We start from the raw sequence: 19,138 nt of genomic DNA on the forward strand, positions 1-19,138 counted from the left end.
TCACCTAACAGCGCGTTTCTTAGAATGTATCCTGGTCGCCAAGTGACATATGACAGTAGTGGTAAACCGGGAAGAAAGCTGGTGTTTGCTGAGGGTCTGCTAAGGGCCAGGCACTGCCCTAGACACTGGGCGCAGGTCACCTCACGTGACTCTCACAGTGAGTTCAGAATGAAGCATTTGTCCTCTGTTACACGTGGGAAAACTGAGACTCAAAGACTGCGTACCTGCCTCCACGCATCCAGGGCCCGGTGGGCCTGGCCTGGCCTGGCCTGTGTGGCTCGTAGGTCTCTTCTCTACAATCACGTGATTACGCAGCTGGTGACGGCGGGTCGCACACTTCTTTCAGAGACATTAACGCAGGGGACTTCCAGGCTGGGTGACTCGCACTGGGAGCCCAGACTTCACACAGGAACTGTTTCCGTGGGTCGATTCTGTCTTCCCCGCTGCGTGGGTGAGAAACACAAAAGGCAAAGAAAACTCAGTTTCTGCCCCAGAGGAGGTAACAAACACCTCGCAGGGGAGTGGGCTCTCCGACACACGTCCTCCACCGCCAGACACGCCCTGGTGGCTGGCTGCGTGGGGCCACCTTGGAGAAAGCACCCCATTCCTTGCCCCCCGTGAAAATGGCTGTGATTCTGAGCTGATGCTGCTGTGACCACCCAGACACAACCAAGCGGAGCATCACCGGGGCCAGGCTGACGACAGGCACACAGCGTGGCCTTGCTGATCATCACTGAAGCCGTGGCATACTCAGCTTTCAGTTTTACGAAACACTACGTGCTTGCCTCTTTTTCCCTTTTTCCCCAAGCTTGTGGGAAGGTCTAACGAGGCTCCAAAGGGAGGAGACGGATACAGTATAGGCAGGCGAGCTGGACTTGGTGCCTCCAGGGTTGAGAGGGCATGTGAGGCGGGGGAGGCAGACAAGCATGAGGTCTCTGTAAGAAGCAGGCAGTGAGTGCCTCAGAGCTTGGAGCACAGGTCCCAGGGGCTGGGGTTTACCCTGCTGGCTTGGATGAGGCAGGGCAGGCACACCCCAGAATCTCCCTGGCTCAGGACCCGCAACTGAAATGTGGAGAGGAGACCAGGTCGTTTGTCGACTTTCTTTCTGCTCTAACATCTAACAGTTCAAGACCTTGAGCTGGGTGTGAACTACTACAGTGTTAACATGACCCGACAGTCCCTAGTGCTTGACCTTGATGCTGAGAGGGAGGTGGGTGTCAGCACCGAGGGTGTTTTCTGTCCTGGTCCTGTCCTGGTGAGGGACAGGAACTGGTCCAAAAGCCCGACCCCTGAGACGGTGGTCTTCCTCCTCCTCTTTTTCCTACTGGCTTTCCTTCAGTGTATTTCCCAGGAGTGTTCGTTTGGGTAAGAAAAAGAGTCAATGAAGATAGAGCAAGAAGACAACCCCCAGCCTGCAGTGAGGATGATGAGGGAGAGACTGGAATGAGTCATCGACCAGGTTTTCCCCGGAACCTCACACAAGAAAGCAGGGACCGCACCCAACCTCAGTCCTGGGAGCTTTTGCCTAAGTGGGAGGCCCCCTTAGAATGAAAAATAGATCCACTGGAAAGCAATACATGTTCAACTTAGAAACATTAGAATAGCCAGGAGGACCGAGGACAACAGAACTAGAGCCATTAGCCCACCGCTCGGCCAGCACCCTGGTGGCCCGCCTTCCGAAAGACACAACCCAGCACACTCTTTGCAAAAACCCGAATGGGGCTGGGCTGTTTTCTGCGACCTTTTCTTTCCCACATTCAGTTTGTCCTCTCACGATTTGCTTCACCACTCCCCTCCTCCTGGACATTTAAACTGTGTGCAGTCCCGACTTGGAAGAGAGGCGCGCCTGTCAACAGGCAGCCAGGTCCGACCAGGCCGGCGTTGTTTCTTAGGGTGAAATCGTTGTTGCCCGTGTGTTAGGTCGAAGCACGGATGTCTGTGCTGCTTCTGAGTCACACCAGGAACTCTGCACCCCCCTGCATTTCTACTGTCCGTGCACAGGAACGTCTGTTTTCACCACCATCGGCACGGTGTGTCTTCATTTTTAAAACGAAAGATGAAAAATGCATTTACCCTAAAGCTTACATTTTCTTTATTAATACCCTGACTACACTTTCAGAAGCTTGTTGTTCAACTGTTGTTTCTCCTTCTGTCAGCTGTCGCTTTTCTGACCTTAGCCCATTTTAATATCAAGGTCTCTATCTTTTGATGTTTCCAAAAAATTTTTAATTTCATTTTTATATTTGTATTACCCTTTGTCATATATCTTGCAAATAACTTCCCCCGTTTAGTGCTCTGTCTTACCGAGTCTTTGATGGCTTGTACACACTAAAGTCCTAAATGTCACAGGCTAAGAGCTAGCGCTCCCTTCCCCTCCCACGGGCTCTCCCTGGAAGCTGAGCGCCTCACTCAGAATCGGACGAGACCTGAGAGGAGCAGAATGAATGTGTCAACAAGAAGAACAGAACGGTGCTCCACGAGAACTTAAGAAAAGCTCTCAGGAAAGTGGGAGGAAGAGGGGGCAACCTTCCTTAAAAGCTGAGGCAGGTTTCACGTGGCCCCCACCGCAGGGGCTGGGGGGCGGGCCAGCCCTCTGCAGCTGCACAGCTGGTCCCTGAGCTCACTCACAGGAGGGGTGCTAGATGCTGATGGTGCCTCAGAATCTGCATTTACATCTGAAAAAGCAGGTGTGTCTTAAAAACACCCTTTCCATTATAAAAATAACATGTGCTCATTACCAAAATTTCTAACTTCGAAGAAGTTGATAAGTAAAAATTGAAAAGTTCCCTTCAGCCACCTGCAAATCCAAGCCCTGAAGGGGGAACGCTATTGCAATTTTGGCACAAATCCTTCCAGACTTTTTTCCACGCACGCACTAAATACCATATCGTATCATATCGTATCATATCGTATCATGTCATATCGTATTGTGTCAGATTGTATCATATCGTGTCAGATCGTATATTCTTACTCTCAGGTCTACTTCCTCCTATTGTAACTGTTACACGATACTTCGTAATATGAGTAAACTATAACTCATATAAACTATAAACTATTAGTTATTTGCAACTTGTTATTACAAAAAAAACTACAAACAAATCCTCAAACAGAATTTTTACATATTTATGCAAATATTTAGGTAACATAAATTTCTCAATTTAAAATTCTGAGGTCAGAGCTTGGAGCACAGGTCCCAGGGGCTGGGGTTTAGGCTACTGGCTTGCATGAGGCCATCCAAGGATAATAAAACGTATATATTTTAAAGTTTGGTGGAAATTATCAACTTTCACCCCCCTCCCCAGGATGTATGGATTTACAGTCCCTCTAATATTATATAAAAGTCCTTGTTTCTCCCTATATTTTTGTTGAGAATGTAAATTATTATTTTTTATAATTTTGCCAATCTGATGGTGAAAATGACACTTTGTGACTATGTTGTGTGTGTGTGTATGTGAATATATATGTTTGGTGACCTGTGTTCTCATGTTTATTGATATGTCTTCTATAAAGTATTTCTCCTATAAACTGCTCATTTATGTTCTTTACCCCCTTGAAAAACTGAGTTTTCTTTTTCTTATGGATTGATAGGAACAGCATATATCTTGGATATTAATAATTTTTCAAATTTATTTCAGTTATTTCCTGTCATGTCTCCTCATTTTGCTCATTACCTCTTTGCCTACACATAAATGTTATATTTATGCAGTCAATTGTGTCCATTTTTTCTTTATTACTCTTGGATCCTATAGTGTGTGTAGGCAGGCCTTCCATATGCAAAGATATGAAACTTTGTATTTTTTTCTCACTATTATAGTTTTTTTTAACATCCAAAAATACAATCCAATTCTGTTTTATTTCTGTGGACGACGTGAGTCGGGAGCTTGGCACCACTTGCGGGGGAGATGTTCTATTCAGGCTCCCTTTGACCCAGCGGTGGAGACCCGCTGCTGGGCTTCATTTCATTTCCTGGGCGATATTTTGGAGAGAGTATCTACATTTGGACCTACAGTTGAAACCGAAAACAAGCACAGTTTTTAAGATTTTTACTCCCTCTATCCTTGAGAGTCGTAACACTGGACATTCCCCCGGAGCTCTGTCGCTGGCCGTGCGGTCTCTGTGACCGAGCTCAGTGTCTGCAGCCGTGCGCATCGCTGTTCCCCACCCCGTGCCCCCCGTTTCCTTCTCTGGCTCCTTCCAAGCGCCCCCATCCCTTCTCTTTCTCTCCTTACTTGTTCCTTTCTTTAACTGTCATAGTGTTCACCATTTAAATGTTTTTTGAATGATTTCTCCTGGTTGTTTAATAGTATTTTCTAGTTTCTATGCATTTTTGTTTGTTTCAGAATAAGTTTTTATTTACCTAACTGCAAATTTCCAATAGAGTTATAAAAATGTATGCTCAGTATAAGAATTGGGTATTTTGAGCATTTATAGCTGAGACTCAATTTGTATTTGTTTCTTTTTCATCATAAAACAATTTTAGAACTCATAAACACTTTTGTAGAAAGAGAAAAAAATCCACTTTTATAATTATTTCATAGGTATTCTTTTCCCAATATTTGTAATCATAGGATAAGTCGTTGTGTTCTGCTACTCACTCTTGAACATAAGTCACCTATTTCTACGTGGTCTTGTCGGAGATACTACAGCAGCACGCACGGCAGACGGCCGGTGGTGGAATTCGGCTCCTTGTTAACTAAAGGGTGAGGCTGAGACATTTCCTCAGCCTCAGAGTCTCTCTTTGATGGGGGCAATAAAACCCACCCCAGGTGCTGTGAGAATTAAAATGTGATAAGAAAACACACTCTCCTAGGTTATCTACTTTGGCAGAGCACCTCAGCAGGGTTGGTTCACCCTGTGTGTGTGTGAGAGAGAGAGTGTGTGTGTGAGTGTGTGTGTGTACGCACTCTCTATGCTACTGTAAAAGAAGCAAAAAGGAAAGGCACGTGGTTAAGCTCTCGGGGGTGGATTCCATCAGTCTTACTTTAGTTCCTTTTGCAAAGGCTCAGAATCATAATAAGGAAACTAACCCCAAAGATGAGCCTCGCATGTAAAGTCTTAGCCAGCTTCCTTCTGATTTTCATCCTTTCCGCCCGAGGTAAGTTGGCGTGTGGGTCTCCACGGCCACTGTGACAAGCTTCTTTGGAGACAGACGCTGAAGTAACTGTAGAGGCTGAGAGGTCACAGCCTGGCTCTCGCCGGCAGTGAGTCTCAAGGCCTCAGTAACCATCTTGCTTTTTACAGGGACAGATATCATTCAGGTCCAGGGTGTCCTGAACCAAGGCATCACCCTGGACATTCCCAAACAAAAGCCTGGTGCCGTGGGTGATATCCAATGGTTCAAAAATGGTACCAGGATTGCACGAGTCAAAGAAGGCAGTGTGCGTGACCAGCAGAAAGAATACCAAGTGTCAGTCAATGGAACTCTGGCCATTAAACACCTGCAGAGAAGTGATCATTCCAGCTTCAAGATAGTCATATACAACACGGTCGGACAACAAATATTTACCAGAACATTCAATCTGAGGATTCTAGGTGAGTCTTTGCTCCCCAAATTCCTCCATCTTAATATGGTTGCTACTTAGCAATTTGGGGGATAGCATTTACGGAATGTCCCCAGCCCTGATCTCAGACTTGGGGGAACCTGAGAGGAAAACCAGTGCATCCCTCCTGCCTCAGGGGAGGCTCCTGCCCTGTGGGAGGTGGACTCCACACGTGGAAGTACAGAGATGATACCCTCTGTCTGCCTATAACTGTCTCTTCTGTGGTTATGAGAATGTGGGGCTGAGTGAAGAACTTGGCTTAAGGTGGCATTGATCAGGAGGAGGGAGCAGGTGTTGCCAAAGAAAAAGGTAGGCACTCCAGGGGGATGAGGAAGAGGCAAGCTAGGTGTGGGGCAGGGAAGGTGAGGCCCACTGGAGAGCCGTGGGTCTTCCAACTAGAGAGACAGTTTCAAGCCAAGAGGCCCTGAAGAAGTAGTTGCATGACAGGAAGCTGCTGGAAACAATGAATTTAGGGGTGAAGAGCCCTTGTTTCTGACCTGCTCCACATCAGAGCGGTCCAAGGTGGAAGGTGATCTCTTCTGGCTTCTGCAGGCAGTGACAGGGTGTGGCTCTGCGTGTCGGAGCACGGGCCGGGAGGCAGGAGAGCCTGCCACAGGTGGTGGCAAGGAGCCTAGCCGGGGAGCTGCTGCTGCGTCCCAGTGAAGGGGACGGGGGCTGGTTTGTGATCCGTAACCCTGGTCGCATGTTAGAATCCACTGAGGTGCTATTGAAAGTTACCAGTGCCCAGGGTCCACCCCAGACCAATTAAGCCAGAATATTTCAGTGTGGGACCTGGGCATGAGCGGGGTCTGAAGGTCGCCGGGTGATTCTGATCAGCAGCGAAGGCTGGCACCCACTGGCCTGGACTAAAGGGTGCCTGTAAAATGAGGAAGAGTGAGTGTCTGAAGTCATATGTGGAGAACGCACGGGCAGGATGGCATGGGTGTAGGACAGAGGGAAGAGAAAGTGGAATTGAAATGACATTGCAGCCGAAAGTTCAGGAGCTGCTTGAGAGGGGTGATAAGAAGTGAGAAGAGGAAGCTGCACTCGGCCTGGAGAGGTGGGCAGGATCCCCAGCGTGAGCACAAGCCGGCAGCTCAGTGAGCAAAGACACATTTTTGTGCTTCACACAGGAAATGCCATGAGGAGCAGAGCCTCCCGCCTTCTACCTAGGGTATCCCTCCAGCCCTGTTCCTTCTCAGAATGCAGACCTGGCTGCCACCCCTCTCCAACAATCCCAGACACTGTCAGCTCCCCACAGACAACAACTTTCCACACCTCAGTCTTCAATCTTGAATGGAGAGCACATTCCAGAAAGGGGGTGGGCCGGAGAATGGAGGCAGAAGGGGCCTCTGCTTGTGGGCTGTGGGAGCCCCAGGTCTGGGGCTGAGCCTTCTGCTTCGACCAGGAGCCGCACCTTCGGTCTGTCTCCTTTGGCACTTTCCGAGCAGAGCAGTGCCCACCTGCTGGGCGCCGAGCCCTCTGCCTACAAGATCTTAGCTACAGTCACCAACAATCCTGAGAGGTAGCTGTCGTCATCCCCTTCTCATCTCCAAGGAAACAGAAGCGACTTGTCCAAAGTCTCACAGTTTGACTGCTGCAAAGTCAGGATCTAAACCCAGAGCTTCTTTTAGCAAGGATGTGACATTTCTTCCTTCCAAAAAGCTTTGTTGAGACACGATTCACGAACCACAAAATTCACCCATTTAAAGTGTATAATTCAATGGTGTTTAGTATATTCAGAGTTGGGCAACCATCACCACAATTTTAGAACAGCTTGAGTACCTAAAAATAAACCCTGCACTCCTGGGCCGAAAGACAGAGATCTTTCCATGACACGAGAGTCACCCCTCTGTGGGGGTGGAGGTGTATCTCTCATAGCATCTCGACTCTGTTTGTAGTCTGGTCGTGTTACTTGCTGCACGGCCTTGAGCAGATTCTCTGTCTTCTGTGAGTCTGATTTTCGTAGTAAGAATCACAGGAGGCGTTCAGTGAGACATGGCTTTGCGGATGCAACTGAGCAGAGGTGCCTTACGGTGCCAGGGCCCGATGCCTGTTGGTTCAGAGCCCTCCCCCATCTCATTATTCCTTCATGGTGCTGCTTGCGCTACAGTCCTGCCCCCCTGAAGCCCCTTAATGCGGGGCTGCTGCTGCTGCTGGCTGGAGAGGCAGTGAGAGCCCCTTCGAAGCAGGTGTTTGTGGGGGAGCGGTTAATCCTCGCAATCGCGAACTGAGGAGTTCTTGTCTGTGAGATGGGCCCCACTTGACCTGGCCAGTCCTCTGCTAGGAAGCTATCTCCTTACGGAGAGGATGTGCCCAAAGATATGACTTTGAGAAACTGCTCATCACCGTGTGGTTTATGTTAGTGAAACACTGGAAGGATGTAAAAGTCCCCAGCAGTTGGAAAGTTATTCATTAATTGAAGAATACATTATTTAAAAAGATAGTGGTGATGTTATTTCATATTTTTAGGGAAAGAATTTCATAAAAGACAAGTAAAGGAAAAAAGGTAGATTACAAAGTCATATGATACCGTTTTAGTTTTTAAAACATTATTTTTATATGTGTACATAATGCATAGAAAACACCTGCTAAAGATATACCTCAAAGCATTAATAATTGATTGCAAGTGATTTTCAATCTTGAAACCTTTAAAATAAATTTTTACAATGACTGCCTGTTACTTTTATAAGTAGAAAAAAGAACACTTCCATTTTCAAAAGACAAGTAAACACCTTGACTCAAGCCCCGGATTGCGCACTGACCCTGTCTCATTGCATGGTGGTGTTTCTTCACCCCCCTCCTCCTTGGTCACACAGAGTCCAAAGATGCAGAAAAACACTCGACTGCTGCATGCCTGTATCTTGAGACAGAAATGGCATTTGGTGGGAAAGTTTGTGCACAAGGTATTGTTGCTTGGGAGCCAGGGAGTCAGGGAGTCACGGGGAAATGAGCCGTCCGTCTGCATAACGAATGGAGAGAAACTGGGCAAAAAAGGTGGCAAGTCTGGGTAAAGAGTGAAGTATGAGAAAAAGAGCAGAAAAGAAGGGGGCTGAGGAGGTCACACAGCTAGAAGTGGTGGCGTAGGATTTGTGCCTGGCCCACGTGACGCCAAGGCTAGGCCAACTGCATGTTCTCATGTCAGAAAACCAGAAGCAGGGATTCAGGTTATGAAGGTACCCACTACCGCCCCCAAGGTCAGTGCCTAACACGCTGTCCGGGGCTTTGTCGCATGGCGTCCCCATTACGACAGGTAGGGTTTGCCTTTCCATCCGTCTCCTGTAGGTGAAGTCCCGCAAGGCACAGGGAGTGGCCGAGAAACTTGGGTAAGAACCCAGCCAATTTAACTTCTCAGGGCCTTGGGCATTTCATATGTCAATGGGAAGAAAATCATCAGCCTTTCTGCTTGCTAGGATTAAATGATATCATGTGTGTGGAAACATTTTAAGGGATAAAACATCACTTAAACATCTGACATTTTTTTTACTGATATAATGTATCTATCAAATTTATCATAAATAAATTTGTTCTGAATGTGCTATATAAATAAAATAAAAATGATTTTCAAAAATTGCTAGGGGTCTTTGAAATTGTCCCTGGTCTCAGACGGACTCTGTTTCCCTGTCTGTAAATGGGTATGTCGAGTAATCATGTCATAATCAGAAAGTTGCCTCGTATGAATTGGGTCTTTATTTTCTCTTCAGAGAGCGTCTCAAAACCTGAGATCTCCTGGAATTGTACCAACACAACGCTGACCTGTAAGGTAACAAATGGAACTGACCCTAAATTAAAACTGTATCAAGGTCAGAGGTATATCAAAGAAGGCCAGAAGTTCATCGAATATAGGTGGACCTCCAAACGAAATGCATTATTCAAGTGCACAGCAACTAACGCGGTCAATGAGGAAATCAGCGTGGCGGACCTCACGTGTCCAGGTACGTGGCAGGCGCTAGTCAGACATGCCAAGTTCACTTCACACACTCAGCCTGCCAGGCCCATGGTGGAGACCCGCTCCAGGGCCCAGGGGCCTGGGCTGGGAGGCAGCCTTGACTCAGGGTGAGAACTGAAAACACACCCCTTCCCCTTGGAAACCTGTAAAAGAAGACTTAGAGGAGAGAAGAGGTGGCGTTCTATGGTTACCCATCGCAGGCATCCCTCCACAGAGCATGGTGCAGCCTCTGGCCATTAGAAAGCTCTTTGGGGGAAAGAATTGCCAAGTTGAAGGCATAGAAGCTATAGAGGCTATCTGATGCAAACCTCCGCTTCCCAGAGAGACAGACTAATTTGTCCAAGGTCCTTCACCTAGTCAGTAACTGTAGTGGTGACTCCCAGGGCCATGATGAAGAAGAGAGCAAAAAAGATTCCTTTCTGGAAGGGAGGCAGCCGGCACCTCCTATCAGAGACTGTAGAAAAAACATGGAGTTAGGGGGCTGGGGGAAGAAGAGCGTGAGGCCAGGGAGGACCATGAACATAGTGAGGAAATGTTCCCCTGCCTTAGAGCAGACAGCCTGGCATTGGCGCCAGCACCAGGAAGTCCTGAAATTCTAAGAGTCTAAGCTCTTTCCTGGTGCCGCAGCCTGACGTCACCCCGGAAGTCAGTTCTGAGAGGCAGTCTGCGGCTGTAGTGCTCAGCTCTGAGAGCCAGAGGCCTGGACTTCTAGTTTGGGTCTGTCCAAATGTAGCGGGAGGACCTCAACAGAGTTCCTTAGCTTCTGGGCTTCAGCCTCCTGGCCCAGGAAGAAAAGGAGCCCTCTGATTCCCAAGAGTCTACTCATTCGAGACCCTGTGATTATCTTCCCAGTGCTGTCTGGGTGAGGCCCCTAAGGGAAACTGAACAAAGCATAGTCATTCGGTCAGACGTCCGGAATTTCTACAGTGACTATGGCTGATCGGTGACCCTGGGAAGCAGCCCTGGGCTGGTGTGAAGTCAGAAGTGAGGCTTTTTTATGTATATATTCTTTGAATTAGTCATTTGTTGCTGCATAAAAAATTATCCTACATTTTGTGGCTTAAAAGAACAAGTAATCATTATCTCACAGATTCTGTGAGTCACGAGTCTGACAGAGACTTACTGGTCCTGGCTTAGCACCCTTCAGGACACTACACGTCTGTCAATCACGCCCAGGCTCCGTGGGGGGTCCACGTCCAAGCTCACTCACGGGGGCCATCGGGCTGCTTCACAATATGGCGGCCAGCGTCCCATGAGCAGTCTCAGCAAGAACAGGACAAAAGGCTCAAAACAAAAGCCATGAACATTTTATAACCACCTCAGGAGTGACAGGTATCCCAGCACTTCCGCTGGATTCTAGGGAGTAGCAGCAACCGGTGAGTCCGGCCCATCTCCAATCGGAGGGGATGACGCAAAGGCAGGAGTACTGGTGGGCAGGGGTCTTTGGGGCCGTCCAAGAGTCTGCCCACCACACGCTTAGGCCAGCATCGTTTCGTCCCACGCGTCTCTCCCCAGCACCGCCCCGTCGCTGCGGCTCAGTGAATGGAGTGGCCCCTCCTCGACTTCACGGCCCTTTTGCCCCTTTCAGGAGGCCCTTGATTAGTTGTCTGATTTAGCAAATAAAAGGATGGCATGAATATGTTCCAAAGGTTGTATGGGACATATTTAAACTAAAAGTTATTTATCGTTTAATTAAACTTTCACTGGGCATCCTGAATTTTGTCTGACTACCCTACTCCATTTTTGTTTAAAACTAGATCCCACCAGTATAAAACCGTGTGAGCATTAGGGATGGAGGGAAGGCCTTGGGGGACGCTGAGGTTTGAAGAGTGGGACCTTCACACCCCTTGCTCTGTGGTGCAGAGCAGGAGCCGACCTGGGAAGAGCCACAAAGAGATGGGAGGAATACTTGGGAAGGGGAGGCTGCTCTTGAAGGCCCTACAAAGGATCTGGGTATTCCCTCCTGAAAGGCCGAGGCAGAGAGGAGCGATGATAAGACGAATCATTTGGCTCAGAAAACCAGAACACAGGACGAAGGGCCCACCACATGAGCTTCTGGGCACGTTCTCCAAGGAGTGCAGGGAGGAGGGGTTGGCTTTGGACACTGGGCACGTGGTTTTGAATGCCTCTGGAAAGTCCCCCACAGAGAGCAACAGAGAGCACCCCCAGGCACCCCAGGGGGCTGTGCTGGACAAACCTTCGTCTTACTCTGTGCTTTGTAAGTGTGCCCAGATAAGGGTTGGCTGCCCCATGTGAGGACTCAGAGAAGATGAGCTGGTGGCTGCTCAGCTGAGCTCCGTGCTCCCCAAACAGCTCCAGGCCTGTCCTGGGAAGCTCTCTACTCAGCCTGACGGAAACTCCAGCAGCCCCAGCCTTGCCTCTCAGCCAGCAGATCCCAAAGAACCCCAGACACTTTCCTGGGCCCATTTCACAGCAGTTTAGGATTCTGCCTGCTTTTGTATAGGAAGCCCCTTCATCCACAGACCAGACGGGTTGTCCAATTGGCAGGCAAAGAACAGGTCAGAGACAATCGAAGAAGGAAAGCAAGGGTTAGCACATCACTGCAGGCTGCTGGGTGGGTTTCCAGGCCTCTGGTTTGCTCCTGGGGCCCATCCTGGGCTCTGCGTATAAGAGTATCTTCCTAGGAATGTTTGGCTAGAGAGGGGTTTCTTGGTGACGCTGGGCTGAGCTCCAGTTTGCCCCCCAGATGACCGTGACCCCTGGCCCCTAACCCCATCCGCTGCCTTTCTAGCTGTCATTGACTCACAAAGGGCAGGTGGCCCAGCAGCCCCCACCCCGGGGTGCAGCTCCCAGAAACACCAGTGCACGGAGCCTACCCAGGGCAGCACCTCTTCGCCCTGCGCTTTGTTTTACAGTTTACAAAGTGCTTTCACATCCGTTATCTGATTGACTTCCAGCAGCCACCGGGGATGTAAGTTTCTTCATCTCCATTTGACAAAGGGAGGAACGGGCTCGGAGAGGTGGAGCGACTTGCCGAAGGGCGCACACCATGTTTGCCGTGTGTAATGCACACTTTTTTGCCCAAATTTTTGAGGGGGAGAAAAGATGCCCATGACACATGTGTACTGAATCCATATCTATATACATGTTTTTAATTCTTTTATTTATGCTTACATGTTAAAAGTGTAACCCTAAAACATATCTGTATGTTTAAAAATAAATGCTAAAATTCCTTGATAATATAAAATACAAGCATCTAAATATAAATAAATCAAAAAATTAAAACAGAAGATTTTTTTCCTGAAAGTTTGGGCCAAAAATGTGGGTGCACATTATACATGGGAGCACATTATACACAGCAAGATATGGTAGCTCTTGCCTAGAGGGACCTGGAACTCAAACCCCTTTCTTTAAATGCCGAGTCATTGTTACCCTCACTGCATTACAGCGACTGAAGGAGGTCTGGGAGCTGAAGATCAAGTCCACTGCCGCTGCTGACTCAGGGTGTGTCAGAGCTTCTCTCACATGCCGGGAAGTCTGGGAGTGGGGGTGGGGGGGGGGGGGGCTGTGTGGTTAGCGCTGAGCTGGACCAGCCACATTTATACCTGGTCTTTGGACTCGGCCTTCTCAGAGAGTGGGGAACAGGAGGAAAGGTGCTATGGGAGGGCAGCCAGACAGGAAGCTGGGAAACAGTGCAGAAACCCTGAGCCGAGGGGCTGCTCAGAGGAACCACTGAAGGAGATACTGTGTGGCCTCCGGCAGCTCATCCTCCCTCTCTGTGCCTCGTCTGTGAAACTGGAGACAACACTACATGGTTCCTCCACTCCTCAGAGCTAAACTGCTGTGACAGTCTCCTTTACTGGGGGCCACGGACAGTGCTGTGCCCTGTGCCCTGGCACATGAAGGATCCGGGGTTCTAGTCCAGGGGGGCAGCTCCTCAAGGAGCCTCCAGAGGGGGCTGGTCCCGGACCCTGCGCCCTTTCAGGGATCGACAATCCACCACCCTCCATGAGCTTGGCCTTCATGAAGTTGAAAAGTCCCACTCATTAAGCTCTATTATCGGCTTCACTCAGGAGGCAGGAACCCTGGGCCGGAACAGTGATGACCCCTCTGCCCAGGGCCCTCCCCTCCATCCCACCTCCGTTTGTCTTGCAGAGAAAGGTCTGGATATCTACCTCATCATTGGCATTTGTGGCGGAGGCATTCTCTTCCTACTCTTTGTGGCGCTCCTCATTCTCTATGCCAGCAAGAGGAGCAAAGCGCACAGAAGGAGAAAGGGTAAGCTCCCGCCTTCGTCCATGGGGACCGGGCAAAATCCCCGTGGAAACAACTCAGGGGGATGACACTTGAGTCTGGCAGGAAAGTGATGGAGACGGGTAGTTTCAGAACGTCAGGGCTGTAACCGGCGGTTACAGTTTGTTCCATTTTGTGGTTAGCTTGAGTTCTGAAAAACAAATTCTCAGTGGTGACAACGGGGGAGCTGTAAGAAGCCGAATCCAGGTTGGCCCCATTGGAACCCACCGCCTGAGGTCGACTCCATGCAAGGCTGTGTGGACGCCTTTTGAATGAGCCACACGTCTCTACGTGGATAGGAAGATGAGCCTCAACACTCCCTTTCTGTGAACAAGCACCTTGTCCTCTCCTGTGGGGGTGGCCACGCCCCTTGTTTGGAAGCCAGGTGTTGATACCTCCTTTTCCAATTCTCTGGTCAGAGGGGATGTGTTAGGGCTCTGAGTGTGTCTTCCTCGAGTCGGCCCTGTGACACCCACCAAGAATAAAAAGATCATGCTTGTAAGTGGGGAGCTGGTGCAAGGAGCATCCAGGCCACGAGCGGCAGTAAGTTCAGATACAGCATTCCCCCCTTATGTCCGGGGGATACGTCCCAACACCCCCAGTGAACGGATGTCTGAAGCCACGGAGAGTACCGAACCCTGAATATACTAGGTTTTCCCTACAAATACACCCTGATAATAAAGTTCAATTTATAACTTCAGGCATAATAAGAGATGAACGACAATAACTGATAACAAAATAGAAAAATGATAACAATATACTGTAATAAAAGTTAAGTGAATGGCTCTGGGGCCGTTATTAAGTAAAGTCAGCGTGACTTGAACACAAGCTCTGGGATGCCTCCCCAGCTGACCTGGGACAACTAGGTGGGGAGCGTACGTGGCGTGAATACATCAGACAAAGGGATGACTCACATCTGGACAGGACAGAGCAGATTTCATCATGCTATTCAGAACTGAGTGCAATTTAAAATTTATAAATTGTTAATTTCTAGAATTTTCCATTTAATAGTTTTGCACTGCAGTTGACGGCAGGCAACTGAAACTGCAGGAAGTAAGACCGTGGATAAGGGGGGCAACTCCAGTGGCACACCAGGTGTCTCCACAGGTGCTGGGATGGGGCTGCTGGGACCCCAGGCTGCAGGTGGGCCCAGCAGGGGGCATCGGCCATTGGTAGGACATGCAGCCGAGCGGCAGGTCCCTCAGGTTCTGTGTAATCTCACCTTTACTGCAGGACTGGGTCCCCTCACTCTGGGTCTTTTCCTAGAACGTGCACCCCATAAGGGAAGACCTGGTCTGTAACTCCAGGCAGTGCTGGCCTGGGGCTGGCTACCTTCAGATTTGACTTCCTGCAGACCTCTCTCTCCTTGGGTCTCCTTCAGGCCACTGGCCCTCAGCCCTAAGTCACACCACACCACTGCCCCAGGTTTCCACCACCACCCTTCCCGCTCTCTTCACCCCAGTGGCGCAGAGTTGCTTGCTGAGTCCCGAACGCACCCACGACACCCTCACTTCAGTGCCTTGCTCAGCTGTTCTCCACCCCCTTGCCCTCTGCAAAGGCCCCTTCTTCATCACCTAATGATCAGATATCACTTATTCTTCCCAAGTGGAGCTCACACCCCACGACAAGGCAGTTTGTGCTTCCCTGGGCTGAAACGGCCAACACGATGACCGCCTCACAGTGACGACAGAGTCGCACTGATCTATGAAATACGGCTTCGTATCCGTTATCTTATCCATCTTTCCAAGTGATCTTATGAAATCAGCACTATTCATACCGGTGAGGACATTTAAGCTCAGTGATGTTCAATGATTTGCCCCAAATTCTACAGCCAGTAGGCTGAGTCAGGGCTAGAGTGAGGCCAGCAAGGAGCTCAGGGTGCAAACTTTAAAGAGACCCCCTCCCTCGACCCTGCTCTTGCACAACCTTGAGCGTGAGGGCCCGGGCGCTTCCTGATTTCACCCTGGCCCTGGCCCTGGGCTGAGTAAGCAGGAGGTGGAATGCGGGAGGAGGACACTGAGCCTGGAGGAGTTCCTGGGAGCAGGTGTTGGGCAGGGACTGCTCTTCGGGTGTGGGCGTGCTGGGGTCCACAGCCCGCTCTGACCAGATGGGTGCACAGAGCCGTAGCTAGCCCACTCTGTCCAAACCAGCCAGAGGTCTCAGTCACTTGGCCACATCCCGCTCCTCCTCTTGGACTCATGGGGCTGTTGGTCTGCACCCCCTGGGACCCTGGGCTCTTACTGGAGACTGACGTTGTGATTTGCGGTCCCCCTTACTTGATTTTAGGTTTCCTGAGGACAGTTGTGTCTGGGCCACCATGGCCACTTAACAATGGCACCTAATGTGGGGGGTTGGGGGGGGGATAAATTTTCGAAGAACAAGTGAACAGAACAGTGGTAAACAGACAGTGAACAAATGGCCAGGCCACACCTGCCATGTAAGGGATGAAAACGGGTCCCCATGGTCCCACAGCTGCGAGTGGGGTCAGAGGACAGTCCTCTGCTTGGCGGCCTCCTGAGCATGACCTGAGGGCACCAAGGGTTGGCACAGAGGACGTATCTTTCCCTCTCCATGCCCTTTGTGCGCTTAGAGCGCGCTGGCCTCTCACACGTCCAGACCATGTTGCTGCCCTAAGTTGGCCTGAGGCCGGATCTCCAGCACTGCGGAGACGCCTTCGGGCGGGCGTCATCTCCCGAGGTCACAGGGAACGCTCAGTCTGGAGGGCCTGTGCTTGCTAAGCCCTGCAATGACGTGACCCCAGGGAGAGCATCCTCCTCCTGCCTTTCTCGGGAGTGGGCTGCAAGAATGGCCTTGGGCACGGGGGCTGGAGCACTGAAAGGGTGGCCCAAAGGGGGCCGGAGGGGCCAGTGGGGTCCTCCAGACCTCTAGCATCTGAGCACCTCACACATTTTCCGTGTGGTTTTAAAACAGCATAGGAAAAACGACATTACTAGGAGTTGTGAGCCTGTCTTCATGAACGAGTCACACAAAGCACGAACCCCCGGAGGGTGCCCAGAGGAGGGATTCTTTTCCTCCTGATAAGAGGATGGGACTTCTGAATTTCTGAGAAACTAGTAAGTTTCTCAGGACTGAAAAACCCCTCGTGTATTCTCCAACCCTCGCCAGAATGTGGGTGGCGTAAGAGTCAGACTGGGTGAAAGGTAGATCTAACAGAGAAGGCCACCTGGAGGAAGGTCCCGGCTGATGTCTTCTCTGCCTACTCAGAGCCACTGGGATGACATAGAGGCGGGGCTGTGGGGTCTCAGTGCCCTCTCTACTCCCAGGAGACCCAGGCACAAAGGCTCCTACCTGCCTACTTGCTTCCAACTCCTGGAGTTCTTAAAGCCCCAGGCTCTCATTCCACCTTGCTGGTGGGCATTCCACATTGCTGGTAGGAGCAGCTTCTGCTTCCTCATCACACCCCTGAAAGCGGCTAGCACTATGCCTTGTATGCAGGAAGTACACTCAATAAATAGTTGCATTGGTCATATCTTGCCCAGATGAACTCTTTAGAGGTTTTATTGTTGCAGATGAGGACCTGGAAATCAGAATACGCAAAATGACCTCTGAGGAAAGGAGCCAGAAGCCTCATCAAATTCCGGATTCAGGTCCTCAGAATCCAGCCACGTCCCAACCTCCTCCACCACCGGGTCATCGTCCCAAGGCACATGGCCATCGTCCCCCACCTCCTGGCCACCGTGTCCAACACCCTCACCAGAACCAGCAGCAGAAGAAGCCTCTTCCTGCCCCTGGCACACAAGCTCGCCAGCAGAAAGGCCCTCCCCTCCCCAGGCCTCGAGTCCAACCGAAACCTCCCCGTGGGGCCTCAGAAAACTCATAACTGTCTTGGCAGAGCCGTTCCCTTCCTCTGATTAAAAGAGACAAAAACTGTCCCTTCCCAGGAAGGCACTGTGGAATTCCTGCACTCTGCTGTGGACGCCTGCATTTCTATCAACTGTGTCCTGCTCATCACCTCCCCAGCTCATGGGCCACAACCACACCTGCACTCCTATCTCAGCCACGTGGTCTAACATCTGGCGTCTCTGGCCTCCTCCTAAAGCCCCACTGCACCAGGAAGGCAGAGACAATAAAAGAGGAATCGTCAGGGTGATGGGTGACCGAGCACAGACCCCGGAGCGCTCCTCGCCTCCCGGTGTGGCCTGCGGCGTTCGCTGTGCCATGTCTCGCCACTGGCTGCCTGCCTGTTCCAGAGACTCCTGGGTTTCTTATGTTCCTGGTGGGCACTTGCCCACCGTGTCGGGAGCAGATGTGAAATAAAAGCTTTGACTGGATCCCAGTGTCTACTCACTATAGAAAGGGGCCCAACATCCAGCTGCCGCATAAAAAAGAGGCTGGCTGGTGTGGCAGCAGGACCCAACTGGCCCCTTCTCACCTGGGCCCCGACCCCACCAGAAGCACCGGAACATGCTCCCCAGGTCCCAGCTGCAAGGCCAGCCTGACCACCTACCTGTAGGTCTGTGTAATGAATTGAAACCTCTGTGCACAGACTTCCACCAGAGGCACCAGAAAATGTAACTCTTTGTTTCACTTCCTTAGCTGTTCAGACACAGTCACAATGATCTTGGGAAGCAGAGGAATCCATGAATACTGGAGGTGCCGCGAGCCTATCAGATGACGTGCCAAAGGGCAGGCTAGGCTGACCGCTCTGGGAAGGGCGTGGGGAGGGGGTGGAGGGATGGAGCAAAAAGGAAAGAGGACTCATGGACATGGACAACAGTGTGGTGATTGGGGGAGAGGTGGGGTAAGGGGATAAGTGGTAATGGGAAAAATACAATAAAAAATAATTTTTTTTAAAGCCCAGGCTAAGAGACAACTCGGTTGAATTAAATCCCAAGTGTCTTCAATGACCATTATTAAAAGGTCAGACCCCAGCCCCAGTTGGAAGCATGCTAGCTAGCTATACTTTGGGGGAAGTGGGAAGAACAAAACGATTTTCAGTTAAGGTTCTAAAAACTAGGTGGTGAGAAGGCACCTGCTTTGAAATGTCAGCGCCAGGGCTGCGGCCCCGTCCACCGCCTTCTCCTGGCCTCTCACACTTGCCAAATCTTATCAGGCTCTGGCAGGAAGTTCTGAGGTCTGAACCACAAAGTATGTGTGTAGTTCAGGACTTCCTGTGAGAGCTCAATGGGGGTTGAACTACTTATTCCTTAGCACCCGGAGTTAATTAGTAAGGATGATGATGAATGAAACCCCGTAGCCCCCTGAAATTCACACATGAAATCCAGCCAAGCAACAGGCATCCCGGGATCTATCTCGGAGGAGGGGTGAGGGTCTGAGCACTGCCCCCTTCTCCTTCCCCGTTTCAGCGCTGAGCCATTCCATCGGCCTTCCTGCCAGAATGGCCTTTGCCCCACTCCCTTCAGGAAGCCACCCT

At 50.4% G+C, this 19,138-nt stretch overlaps 1 protein-coding gene across 1 annotated transcript; it reads left to right on the forward strand.

Annotated features, from left to right (window-relative positions):
* The first annotated feature begins 4,966 nt into the window (after positions 1-4,966).
* On the forward strand, positions 4,967-18,468 carry CD2 (CD2 molecule). The gene is made up of 5 exons (XM_024570620.4): positions 4,967-5,095; positions 5,242-5,532; positions 9,245-9,475; positions 13,606-13,728; positions 17,274-18,468. The coding sequence occupies exons 1-5, from the start codon at positions 5,035-5,037 to the stop codon at positions 17,582-17,584; spliced, it is 1,017 nt and encodes a 338-aa protein (XP_024426388.2). The 5' UTR covers positions 4,967-5,034; the 3' UTR covers positions 17,585-18,468.
* The last annotated feature ends 670 nt before the right edge of the window (positions 18,469-19,138 follow it).

This window comes from Desmodus rotundus, chromosome 12, assembly GCF_022682495.2.
Source record: "Desmodus rotundus isolate HL8 chromosome 12, HLdesRot8A.1, whole genome shotgun sequence".
Classification (NCBI taxonomy): domain Eukaryota; kingdom Metazoa; phylum Chordata; class Mammalia; order Chiroptera; family Phyllostomidae; genus Desmodus; species Desmodus rotundus.

Coding starts and splice junctions, on each gene's coding strand:
- CD2 (XM_024570620.4), top strand. CDS start 5,035: ATGAGCCTCGCATGTAAAGTCTTAGCCAGCTTCCTTCTGATTTTCATC. Junction 5,533..9,244: donor ATTCAATCTGAGGATTCTAG/GTGAGTCTTTGC, acceptor TTTTCTCTTCAG/AGAGCGTCTCAAAACCTGAG. Junction 9,476..13,605: donor GGCGGACCTCACGTGTCCAG/GTACGTGGCAGG, acceptor TTTGTCTTGCAG/AGAAAGGTCTGGATATCTAC.